Source organism: Lepidochelys kempii, chromosome 26, assembly GCF_965140265.1.
Source record: "Lepidochelys kempii isolate rLepKem1 chromosome 26, rLepKem1.hap2, whole genome shotgun sequence".
NCBI classification, from domain to species: domain Eukaryota; kingdom Metazoa; phylum Chordata; order Testudines; family Cheloniidae; genus Lepidochelys; species Lepidochelys kempii.
In genome coordinates, this window is record NC_133281.1 from 131,562 (window position 1) to 143,950 (window position 12,389).

Here is a 12,389-nt window from a genome sequence, read left to right on the forward strand (position 1 = left end):
TGTTGTGTGCCATTTTGTGTGTCGTGTGACGTGTCGTGTGGGTGTATGATGTGTGTCTGTGTGAGGCGGGTTGTGTGTTGTGTTGTGCGTGTGACGTGTGTCATGTTGTGTGTGTGTCAGTGTCATGTGTTTTGTGTGTGATGTTATTTGTGTCATGTTGTGTGTGTTGTGTTGTGTGCCATTTTGTGTGTCATGTGTGTTGTGTCATGTTGTGTGTGTGACGTGTTGTTTGTCCTGTTGTGTGTGTGTGACGTGTGTCATGTTCTGTCTGTGTGTGTCGGTGTCGTGTGTTCTGTGTGTGTGATGTTTTGTGAATCGTGTTGTGTGTGTGTTGTCTTGTGTGCCCTTTTGTGTGTCCTGTTGTTTGTGTATCTGACGTGTAGTATTGTGTGTGTGCCTTTGTGAGACTGGTCGTGTGTAGTGTTGTGTGCGTGTGATGTGTTGTTGTGTGTGTGATGTGTGTTGTGTGTCATGTGTGTGTTGTGTGTCATCTCAAGTGTTGTGTGGAGTGTGTGTGTCATGTTATCCGTGTGTTGTGTGTCATCTAGCGTGTGTGACATGTTGTGTGTTGTGTGTGTGTGATGTTTTGTGTGTCATGTGTGTTGTGTGCCATTTTGTGTATCGTGTGACATGTTATGTGTGACGTGTTGTGGGTCTGCGATGTGTTGTGTGTCATGTTGTGTGTGTGTGACGTGTTGTGAAATGTGTGTCGTGTTGTGTAGGTTTGTATGTGGGTGACGTGTTGTGTGTCGTATTGTTTGTGTCTGTGTGAGATGGGTTGTGTGTTGTGTTCAGTGTGTGTGAGATGGGTTGTGTGTGTGACATTCTGTGTGTGCGTGCGCACATGCGAATTTTGTGCGTGTGCAAAGTGGGACGCATTGTGCATGACGTGTGACACTCAAAGTGCATGCGACACGCGACATGCTCTGTGTGCCATGTCCGACGTGTGATGTGTGGAGTGTGTCTGTTGTGTGTGTTTCTCAGTGTCATGTGTTGTGTGTGTGATGTTTTGTGTGTCGTGTTCTGTGCCATTTTGTTTGTTGTGAGGTGTTGTGTGTCGTGTGTGTGTCGGTGTCGTGTGTTGTATGTGACATGTGTTTCTGTATGTGTGACGTGTTGTGTCTTGTTCTGTGTGTGAGACGTGTTGTCTGTCGTGTTGTGTATATTGTGTTGTGTGCTGTTGTGTGTGTCATGAGGTGTTGTGTGTCGTGTTGAGTGTGTATCGAAGTCATGTGTTGTGTGTAATCTTTTGTGTGTCGTGTTGTGTGTGTGCTGTGTTGTGTGCCATTTTGTGTGTCGTGTGAGGTGTTGTGTGCCGTGTTCTGTGTTTCTGTTGGTGTCATGTGTTGTGTGTGATTTTTGTGTCGTGTTGTGTGCCGCTTTGTGTGACGTGTGACGTGTTGTGTGTGTTGTGTGTTTCCATAAGTGTTGTGTTCTGTGTGTGTCGGTGTCGTGTGTTGTGTGTGTGTGAGATGTGTTTGTGTGTGTGAGATGTGTCGTGTTGTGGGTTGTCATAAGTGTTGTGTTGAGTGTGTGTGACTTCTTGTGTGTCCTGTTGTGTGTGTGTATCGGTGTCATGTGTTTTGTGTGATGTTTTGTGCATGATCTTTTGTGTCGTGTTGTGTGTGTGTTGTGTTGTGCCGTTTTAGGTGTTATGTGTTGTGTTGTGTGTGTTGTGTGCTGTTTTGTGAGTCATGGTGTGTGTTTGTTGTGTTTGTGTTGGTGTGTGTTGTGTGTGTGTCGGAGTGTGTGTTGTGTGTGTGTTGGATTGTGTTTTGTGTGTGTCGGCGTGTGTTGTGTGTGTGTCATCATCTGTGTTGTGTGTGTCGTCTGTATGTTTTGTGTGTGTGATGGCGTGTGTGTTGTGTGTGTATGTTGGAGTGTCTGTGTGTGTGTTGTGTGTGTCGGCGTCTGTGTGTGTGTCGGCTTGTGTTGTGTGTATGTGTTGTGTTGTGTGTGTGTGGGCGTGTGTTGTGTGTGTGTTAGCGTCTGTGTGGGTGTTGTGTGTGTTGGCATGTGTTGTGTGTGTGTGTATCGGAGTATTTTGTGTGTGTGTTTGCGTATGTTGTGTGTTGTGTGTTTGTGTCGGCGTGTGTTATGTGTGTGTCTGGGCATGTGCTGTGTGTGTGTTGTGTGTGTCGGCATGTGTTGTGTGTGTGTGTGTTGTGCGTGTGTGTTGGCGTGTGTTGTGTGTGTGTTGTGTGTGTCAGCATCTGTTGTGTGTGTGTTGTGGGTGTCTTCGTGTTGTGTGTGTGTCGGAGTGTGTTGTGTGTGTCATCATCTGTGTTGTGTGCGTGTGTTGGCATGTGTTGTGTGTGTGAGATGGCGTGTTTTGTGTGAGTGTGTTCTGTGTGTGTAGGAGTCTGTTGTGTGTGTATGTCGGAGTGTTTTGTGTGTGTGTTGTGTGTGTGTCGGAGTCTTTGTGTGTGTGTGTGTGTGTGGGTGTGTGTTGTGGGTGTCAGTGTGTGTTGTGTGTTGTGTGTGTGTCGGCGTGTGTTGTGTGTGTGTGTGTCGGCGTGTGTTTTGTGTGTGTGTTGTGTGTGTGTGAGACGGCGTGTTTTGTGTGTGTGTGGGCATGTGTTGTGTGTGTGTGACGGTGTGTTGTGTGTGTGTGTGTGAGATGGCGTGTGTGTGTGTGAGATGGCTTGTGTTGTGTGTGTGTTTGTGTGTGTGTCGGAGTGTGTTATGTGTGTGTGTTATATGTGTGTTGCGTGTGTGTGTGTCGGCGTGTTGTGTGTGTGTGTGTGTGTGTGTGTGTGTGTGTGTGTGTGTCATAGAAGTTGGGGAAAATTACACCTCCTCTGATGCCATAGGCTTCACGGCTCCACACTGGCTGATGGGAGAGGGAGGCTGTGGAGAACTACATCTTCCATGGTGCCTTGGGCCTCCCAATGCTTGATGGGATACAGGACAGGAAAAAACTACATATCACATAGGGCCCCGGACCCCGCAATGGCTGATGGGAGATGAAGGCCGAGAGGAACACTACCATTCCCATCGGGCCCCGGGCCCCGCAATGGCTGATGGGAGATGTAGGCCGAGAGGAACACCACCATTCCCATCGGGCCCCGGGCCCCGCAATGGCTGATGGGACATGAAGGCCGAGAGGAACACTACCACTCCCATCGGGCCCTGGGCACCGCAATGGCTGATGGGACATGAAGGCCGAGAGGAAAACTACCACTCCCATGGTGCTGCAGGCTACGCGATTGCTGATAAGACGGTGCTAAATTACCCACAATGCACTGCATCTCGTCCTTTCTGCCCCGCGTGTGGGGGTCGGGAAGGAGGAGTTCGCGGTTAATCCGCTCCTCCTTCCCCTCATCCTCCCCGGCCTGGCAGCTGCCTGGGACCGAGGCCGCCATGAGCAAGCGGAAGGCGCCGCAGGAGAGCCCCAACGCGGGGATCACGGACTTCCTGAGTGGTGGGTCGGGCGAGCGAGTGAGGGCTGCGCCGGGCTCCGGGAAGCGGGGCGGGGGTTCGCTGTTGGCGCTCGGCGGGCTGAGCTGAGGCCGCTGACCCCGAGCCGCGCTGGCCCCGAGCCGCGCTCGCCCGCCAAGGGGGTGCCCGGGGCCGCCCGGGGTCGTTAACCCGCCCGCGCTTCCGTGAGAGCCGGTTCGGAGCGAGCGGTCAGCTCCGAGCGCGAGTAAGAAATGTCTCTGTGTCTCTTCCCATTGCCCCGGGCCGCAGAGCTGGCGAACTACGAGAGGAACGTGAACAGAGCCATCCACAAGTACAACGCGTACAGGTAGGGGCGCCAGCGAGCCGGCCGGGCATCGCCTTGCCCTCCGAGCCCTCCCGGGGTCCCTTCTCCTGGGTGCACGGGAACCTGCTGCGGGCCCAGTAGCATTCGGCACGGGTCGGTAGCTGGCTAAAAGACAGGAAACAAAAGGTAGGAAAAAATGGCCCGCTCTCGGAATGGAGGGGGGTAAATAGTGGTGTCCCCCAGGGGTCTGGTGTATGAGTAATAGGGGGGTAGTTACACAAATGCCACTGCTCCAGGATGGAACCACACAAACTGCATTGTATGGAGGGTGTATACAAAATTTTTGTCTGGTCATTTGATACTGTTCACTGAAGGCTGGAAAGTGAATGGAACTGTCATTTTTTTTATACAGAAAAGCAGCTTCTGTAATATCCAAGTATCCAAGCAAGATAAAAAGTGGAGCTGAAGCAAAGAAGCTGGTAAGCTGTAAAACAGATGATAATGTTTTGTCAGAGTTCCTCTCATCCTCACAGCTGAATTCCATTTTTGTGTTAATATTTTAGTACATTACAATATATATTATCATAGTTCTAGTTGAGGAGACCCAAAGATATGCTTTATTTCTGCATTTTCTCAGACTTCAGAGGTTGAAATTTAGTGCAGGAATTGTAAATATTGCTAAAAGCCCATTTTGAAATTTCACTGTAAAACAGGGAAAATTAGAGTGTGCTTCTGTTGCTCATAAGGCTGCTGCTTACAATTATGAACATTAGCAAAATATTGTCTTGTAAGTTTGATTGTGTTTCTGTTTTGCAAGTTTCTGAATTTAGTTTTTCCATAATGTCTGTGATGCTAGTTATCCTGAAGAAAAAGTTTCATTAACTTTTTGGTTCTGTTTCCTTTTTTAGGAAGGAGTAGGGGCTAAAATAGCTGACAAGATCGATGAGTTTTTATCCACTGGAAAACTACGTAAGCTTGAAAAGGTGAACCTCTTTGACTTTCTTCTCTGCGGGCAATTTTTTTGTACCTTCCAAGGCTTCCTGCTAACTCCATGCAACTTCTTTACTGTTTTTTGGAAAGGCTGAGGCGAAGCAGGAGGGAGATGCATGTAGATTACCAGGGGAGTAGAAATAACGAAATAGGTATACAAAAACAAAAAATCCTGAAATAAAATTGTACCTCTCTGGAAATATTACAGGATATGATCAGTTTGCCTGCCTGTTCTGTCCGGCAAATTGATGAAGTGGGTTCTCATGGAAGTTTGTTTTTAGCCGGGGCCACCTACCTTAGTCTGCACAGACACGTAGAAAGCTTCCTGCACATGGCTTTTCCCAGTGTACGTTAGTCCTGGCCTGCAACACCCCATCTTGTTCTGCCAGTGGATCTAAAACCTGACCAAGTCTCTCTTATGTACTTATTTCCAACTTACACAGTTTACTTCAGTATATAGAAAGGTTCATACAATGGCTTTAAAAATGTGTTTGTAAATCTGAATAGACATGTAAGCGAAAACTAAAAAGGACTCTTCTCCCTCCACTAAAAAAAAAAACCAGCCTCACTTAAAACCTTATAACATCCCCCTGAGTATCAAACTCTCTTCTCTGAAACCAAAGAAGGAAGCGAATTCTAGAGCCAAGGGCCGCTGAAAACCACCTATCCAGATTCTTTCAGAGCGGATATAGACAATCATGGCATGAGTCTGTGATGTGTAGGTAATAGGTCAGATCTAAAAAGACTACAGCAATTTTCAAGTGCAATAACTCACTGAGTTACTTTATTTTCCTGTGACTTTTCAAGTGAATTAGAGTACAGTCTCTTTTCTCCAGATTCGACAGGATGATACAAGCTCATCTATCAATTTCTTGACCCGAGTTAGTGGCATAGGGTAAGAATTTTTTTGTATGCTTCTGTCTACTTGTAGAGTTACTAACAGCAGTGTAGAGATTGCGGGTTTGAATAAAGAATATGGAGATTGAGTTGGCACCAGGACATCCAAAGTGAGACATTTGAGATTCAAGGCTGAGCCCAGGGGAAATGTACATTTGGGAAATGACAATGAAGAGATGGTAGCAGTCACCTGCTTATAACATAGAGGGAGAAAAGAGGAGCAGAGCCCTGAGAGATACTGATGAGCAGGATTGGAGAGGGGGAGCAGCAGCTTCCAAAAGGAATCTGAAGGAGCTACTGAAGAGGTAGGAGGAACTTGTGTTGATGACAAACCACTTTAGCCTTTCCATAGCAAACTTTTTAAGGCGAGTAACATTGTTCTCTTACATGTCGGGAAACCAAGGCACAAGAGGGTTAAAGTCACTTGTCCGAAGTCACTGTTAAAGCTGGGAATAGAACCCAGGTCTTCTGACTCCCATCCTCTTCCTCCATTTCCTGGTCTAAGTAAGCAGTGTATGCTAAGTTGAGGGAGAATGAATATAAGAAATGGCTTTGGTACTGGAGAACTAGGTGCCTGATTATAAACTTCAGTGTAATCTGTTAGTAAATTCTGGTGTATTGTACTACTGTGTGATGTAACATTTTCTGCTGGAGAGGTTTCCCTGTGTTGATTTGGTTAAGAAGTGCCCTGTCTCTTTGCAGCCCTTCTGCAGCTAGGAAGCTTGTAGATGAAGGGATAAAGACATTGGAAGGTGAGTGTACCATAAAGTGTACTGATTTCAGAGCCTTTGATTGGAAAAATGTGGAAAGGTTATGACTCAAGTTGTGAAAAACTGGTTGCTGCAAAAATGACAGCAGTTATACAATTAAGGATAGGCATTCAGCATTCCAAAGCTTGAGTCAGTGCAGGGAAGAAAGGCATCAGATAAATTTTCAGATGGGGTTTCTCCCAAAATATGGGGAAAATGAAAATGATTTCGTTTGAAGAAATGGGCTTTTTCAATTATTTCTTCTAGTGCGGCAGTCTCTGAAGTACATGGCTTTGGTAGTACATGTGTGCTTACGTTGCATAAGCGTGATTCCACTGACACTGCATCCGTCCCTTTCTTTTGGTTCAGCGCCTAAGAGCTGAAGATAGGATTGCTGCCTGTTGTGATAGCTCTGTGGACTTTTTTCTTTTTTTTTTTTCTTGTGAAAACTGCCATTTTCTTTTAAGGTCTTCTACTTTGATGGATACTTTAATTGCAACTTAAATATTTTTGCCTGGGAACATAAAGAAGTTTTTTGGGACACAGGTCTCTAGGCTAGTAGATAAGACCCCTTTCTCCCCAGGTTGCCCAGCCCATCTCTCCCTCCTGCTCACCCTCATGTTAGGCCACTGCTGCCCCTCTTAATTTCTCCTTGGCAGTTTTTAAATCAGGATCAGATATTTCTTTAAAAGATGTGATTTGGTTCAAAAGGAATTATGTTGGGGAAGTTCTATGGGCTGTTATACTGGAGGTCAGACTAGATGATCATAATAGTCCTTTCTGGCCTTGGAATTTATGATGTCATAAACTATATATTGTGGCCCATCATGTATGCAGAAACTGATTTTGGTAACTAGCTCTGCCAACAAACTGCTCCAAAACCAGTTCAAGTTACCATTCTTGCCAACAGACTAAAACAAATGTGGGGTTTCTAGGCCAAGCCATTTTGGAGATATATCAAGCTGGGGAAATGATCCTGGATTGGCGCTCCCCTCCTTTTTTGAACCTCATATTTTATCTTCACATAAGATCTCACCTTGTCAGTCAGCACAGCCCTTGGACTGTGGTAACTTGCTCCAGAGGCTGCTTCAGTCTGGGATGGTCCAAACCAAAAGACCACCTTCTGCTTCAGCTGTTCCCATACAGCTGAAGGTTTGGCCCTTTATAAATGTAGAAATCAAGTGTGCACTGAGCACGGTATTAAACATTACAATGACTACTCCTGACTGATTTTTTTTTTTTTTCAAGTTCACTATTTCCTAATAGTTTTGCTCAGTGACTAGAAGTGACTTCTTAGGTGCAACTAAGTGGGACTTTTCATCTGGGAGGAGTCAGGGTTTTATGTGGGTTTTGCAGAGGATGGGTTTTGTGGTGGAGTTTTGTTTGTTTTGGAGGAATTAAAGAGCCCCAGTCAAGCCAGAGGAGAATTCTCCCCTGAGCAGGCTTTTTGCTAGTCATTTTATGCTGCCCTGCAATGCCCTTGCTGCAAACGGTGGCATAAGGGGTGTGTCCTGGCATAGGGGTGTGGTTTTGGTAGATGCTCCTACATTCATTCTGTGAGCCATAGGGCAGCCTCCTCATAATTTACAAGCACAACAAAAACTTTTTTTTTGTTTCTCTTTAAAGTTGGTATTGTCTAAATGCTCTTGAGTTAAATCATCTTTACAATACATGCAAATATCTACTTGCTAAAGTTATTTTCCTCCTCTTGAGTACTTTTTCTGTCATTCTGCTTCTTCCAGATCTAAGGAAAAATGAACACAAGCTGAATCATCATCAGCGAATTGGGCTAAAGTAAGACAGTTTCATTTTCATGGACGTAGTTGCTTGGCTTCTGTAAAAAGTTCTTTCAGAGGCCAGTACACTCTTTAAGTTTATAGCAACCATAAGTAGCATGCTTAATAGGTAAGATCCAGTTCCATCCCCTGTTCTACCCTTTTCTCAGTTGCTCATAACTTACCCAAACCAATTTGTTTAGGTATGAAATTAGCTGTGACTGGTCCCGGTCCAAAGATGCAGTGTTTTAGAAAGGTTTAGTCAGCTCAGCCCATCCACTTTTGAGTCATTAAAGGCGTGGGAAAAAACAGGCTTTTCCTCTCCTGTTCTGATTTGAAATCTTGTGTCTGGATCACTGAGAGCCTAAATTCTAGAAAAATTGATGGCTTGGGTTGCCTCTGACCACTGGCTAAGGAAAGCTTTCTGTTTGCTGCTGAGTCAATTCTTAAAGCCATGTAGTTCTTGTCCCCTTTGGAAGGCTGCAGAAGAAACTCCTGATACAATATTCCTGTACGATAGAAGTACTTCCTTTCCCCTCTGAAATCAGTTTTAATGGTGGTGAAAGGGAGGACTTACGGCGATGGGAATTTCTGAGGTGTCTGAGACTAGCAAAAGGAACCTATCATCACTGGCTTGCTATCACAGTCTAGGTTATTAGTTTCTAATCAATCAGTTTAATGTAAAATGTATGGAATTTTATCTAATTTTGCTTGGTTAAATTTTAAATGCACTGCCTTACCCATAGTCATTCAACTTTTTTTTATCTGTACAGATATTTTGAAGACTTTGAGAAAAGAATCCCTAGAGAAGAGATGTTACAGATGCAGGTAAGATATAATCTTCCTCAACAAAGCAAGGCAATGAGAACAAATGAAGAGGGCAGCTCAGATTATTTGACATGGCTCTTTTTTTTTCTCAATAGGAAATTGTATTGAAAGAGGTTAAGAAACTGGACCCCGAATATATTGCTACAGTCTGTGGCAGTTTCAGGCGAGGTTGGTACTCCACCATGCCGTCACATTTACATCATGGATCTAGAAGTCAAAACTTACTGACGAATGTCTGAATTGTGGACCTTAAGGTTTTTTTTAATTTGTACTAATGTGCAGAGTCCTTAATGCAAAGTCTGTTACACTGACCAGATGGAATAAACTTATTTGTTGCTCTTTGCTTAGACTGAATAGTTCGGTTGGTACATATAAGGCTATGGGTGTGATATAAAAAGAAGCAGAGTAGGATGCTGCGAACTGTGAAACCAAAGAATAGTTCCCTTTAAATTTTCCTTCTCAGAACTCTCACACCTGCTCCAGAATTACTCTCTCTGGAGTTTTTCTTATTACTGATGTGCAGACATAGCATAACAGAACCTTGCTAATTCACACAAATAATAAACAGCCATTGAAAATTACTGAAATTTGCAAAATAGGAAGTCAACCAACTCAATTAAAAAATCAAAGCTAAAATATCATAAAATGTGACGAGTTCATTTATTTTGGCATCTGTAGTTTAATCTTTTTTGATTATTTCTACTGGTGTGGTATGAAGCATAAGAAACCTCACTACATTCGTCTATTAATAATTTGCTGAGCAGTGAAGGGTCGACTGTAATATTTTGTGTGAATTATGTATGAGGTCCTCGAGCTTAAAAAATGAAAACTTTATAAATGTCATTGTCCATAATCAGTCACTGTTCATGCCAGTAGTAAAAAGTCTAGCCTTCTAATGAAGAAAGACTTATGAAGACTTGTGTATATGTTCTGATCCACAATTTAAATTTTATTTTAAATATACCTATGCCAGACGTAGATTTGGTATAAAATAGTTGTTTAGAAGTTGTTCTTACTCAAAATTGTGTTTATTAAATAACAGTGATCTGTGTTTAAACACCATGAGACTATATAAACATTAAGAATAAGAGGCACACGCTTTGCTGTGTAATCAAGTAGTCAAAGTACGAACTTGGTTGGCTGGCCTCTGTGGAGTGAGTCAGTGATATCCAATCAGTATCCAATAAAAAGTATCCACATCTCGCAGGCTGCCACCAAAATCGGTATTAATTGGTAAATGCTTGACAGTTTCATCAGAGAGTCCCATGAAAATTCATCCGCTTCTTAGCTCTATTGGAGTCTCCTGTCATAGTCAATATGTAAGAGTCAGTTTGTTTCAGTGCGTTGTCTTGCACAAATGTAAACTGATGAGGGATCTGCAGATGCATCCCACATGTTAAGCCGATGTGGCTTCATGTTTTGTGTTTTTTTGTTTGTTTTTTTTTACCGAAGCCTGCTTTCTTTGCTCATGTTTCTCTGACTCTTTTTTCTCTTCTGCTATTCTTGATGGCTTTAATTGCAGACCGACAGGTCTGCTGCCATCCTAATTTCTCAGCACCAGCAATTTCCCATGTGTTCGGGTCGACGTGGCCAGCTTTTAAGTGAGCTTTCAGAGTGTCATGTCATTTTCATTGGCCTCTCAGTGTAGCTGCTCCTGTTTTCAGTGGTCCTTACACAACTCCCCAAAGCCATATTTTGTCATCCGTATGTACAAGGTGATCAGCCCAGCAAAATTGCGCCTGTCTGATTAGGAATTCAGTGCTAGTTATGTAGCACTGGTCCAGGACTTCAGTTTTTGGTGTCCTGTCCAACCATTTGATTTTACAGATGAGATGCATACAGCACATGTGAAAACTCTAGTTGCTTCAAGTGCCTGCCATAGTGTCCGTGTTTCACTCCTTTGGAGAAGAGTGCTTAACATAACTGCATGGTAGACACTCATCTTGGTGTGAAGTCGAATGTCTATCTCATTCCACAGGCAGCAGCAAAGTCAAGCATAGGCAGAACTGGCTTTAGAAATGCACTGCGTGATTTCATCGTCAATCATGGATGGCATTATCGGATGATGAAGTGCTGCCAACATAGCGCAATTTTTGTACCGCATTAAGCACTCTGTCATCAATTGTTATTTCAACGGCAGAATACGTTTTTCTGGGAGCAGTCTGGTAAAGCCCTTTGGTTTTCTTGAGGCAGATAGAGTCCAAATAGTTTTGCCGATCTAGAAAAGCCATCTATCGGGTGCTGCATGTCTTGGACGGTATGTGCTGTGAGCGCAAATCATCAGTGAAGAGGAACTCCCTAATGAACAAGTTAGTTGCTTTAGTGTGAGCACAAAGACCCCAGAGATTGAAGATGCTGCCATCTGTGTGGAATTGCATTTAAATACTCCAGCTGTCGTCATTGGAAGAGTCTAGGACAATGGTAAATGGTCCCTGCTTTACACTGTTTGTGACACAGGCTCTGATGAAGCACCATTTTCCAGCTCTTTAGCCAGCATGAATGCGTGTACGATGGTTACAAATTTGTGTGGCCAGCTTAGGTCATGATCCATCAGAGACCCTCCTGACTAACCATGTCAAAGGCTTTGATCAGGTCTACAATCACCATATAGAAATCACAATTTTGTTCCCAGCACTTTTCCTGTGTTTCGCAAGCAGCAAAAGTCATGTCCGCTGTTCTGTGTCCCAAGCGAAAGCCATGCTGATGCTCTGAAATGATGTTATTGGTGATGTGGAAGAGTCTGGCAAGCAAGACACAAGCCAAAATCTTCCCAGCAATGGAAAGTAGCAAGATACCACGATGGTTGTTGCAGAGTGCTCAATCATCTTTATTTGTATGTATGGACAGCTGAAGCACTCTTGAAGTCTTGAGGCATGGTCTTCTGCTCCCAGATGTTGAAGAGCCGCATGAGCATTTCAGATGTTTGATAACCACTATGTTTATAGACTTCTGGCAGTATTCTATCTAAGCCAGGCACCTTTCCTTGTGACAATTGTTGGTTGGCTGTTTCTGTCTCAATAACACTGGCAGTCTAGTGAGTCCTTCATGTATTGGGAACTGTGGTACACCATCGATAGCAGCTTTTGAAATTGCAGATGGACGATTAAGTAGACAAAGTGTTTGGCCCAGCGATGGATAATGTCTGTGTGTCGTATAGTGCTGTCTTCTCTATGGATGGGAATGCTGCCACAAGATAATGCACATACAGTACTCGACTCATTGCGTGAGGCACATAAAGCATGGTTATCTGACAAGACTTTGATCACTAAGAAAGCCACCTGTCACGGTTCTAAACAATCTGCTCTGTCTAAGATGTGTAAAATAAGTTTGGTGGAAGCACACAGCAGAAAATATTCAACAGGTTGCAGAAAGACCTTAAATGCTTTTACTATCAATTGAAAATGGTTTTTGGTCCCTTACGTCACTTCTTAGTGTTAGCACATT

General features: G+C 44.0%; 2 protein-coding genes across 7 annotated transcripts in view; one reads left to right on the forward strand and one right to left on the reverse strand.

Annotated features, from left to right (window-relative positions):
• Nucleotides 1-3,232: 3,232 nt before the first annotated feature.
• LOC140903558 (DNA polymerase beta) overlaps nt 3,233-12,389 on the forward strand; it is a 71,983-nt gene continuing 62,826 nt past the window's right edge. For 2 of the 4 annotated variants that reach the window (XM_073325030.1, XM_073325031.1), the window contains exons 1-9: nt 3,233-3,424; nt 3,691-3,748; nt 4,119-4,185; nt 4,615-4,689; nt 5,533-5,591; nt 6,296-6,345; nt 8,085-8,136; nt 8,891-8,945; nt 9,041-9,113. In XM_073325030.1, coding sequence (XP_073181131.1) covers nt 3,241-3,424; nt 3,691-3,748; nt 4,119-4,185; nt 4,615-4,689; nt 5,533-5,591; nt 6,296-6,345; nt 8,085-8,136; nt 8,891-8,945; nt 9,041-9,113 — 673 coding nt within the window. In that variant the 5' untranslated portion in view covers nt 3,233-3,240. Of the gene's footprint in view, nt 3,425-3,690; nt 3,749-4,118; nt 4,186-4,613; nt 4,690-5,532; nt 5,592-6,295; nt 6,346-8,084; nt 8,137-8,890; nt 8,946-9,040; nt 9,114-12,389 lie in introns of those variants that run through there. The other 2 variants (XM_073325033.1, XM_073325032.1) reach the window with 2 other exon arrangements.
• Nucleotides 9,919-12,389, reverse strand: part of DKK4 (dickkopf WNT signaling pathway inhibitor 4) — a 30,869-nt gene continuing 28,398 nt past the window's right edge. For all 3 annotated transcript variants that reach the window (XR_012156278.1, XR_012156279.1, XR_012156280.1), the window contains exon 8: nt 9,919-12,128. The gene's annotated coding sequence lies outside the window, so the exon portion shown is untranslated. The remainder of the gene's footprint in view (nt 12,129-12,389) is intronic.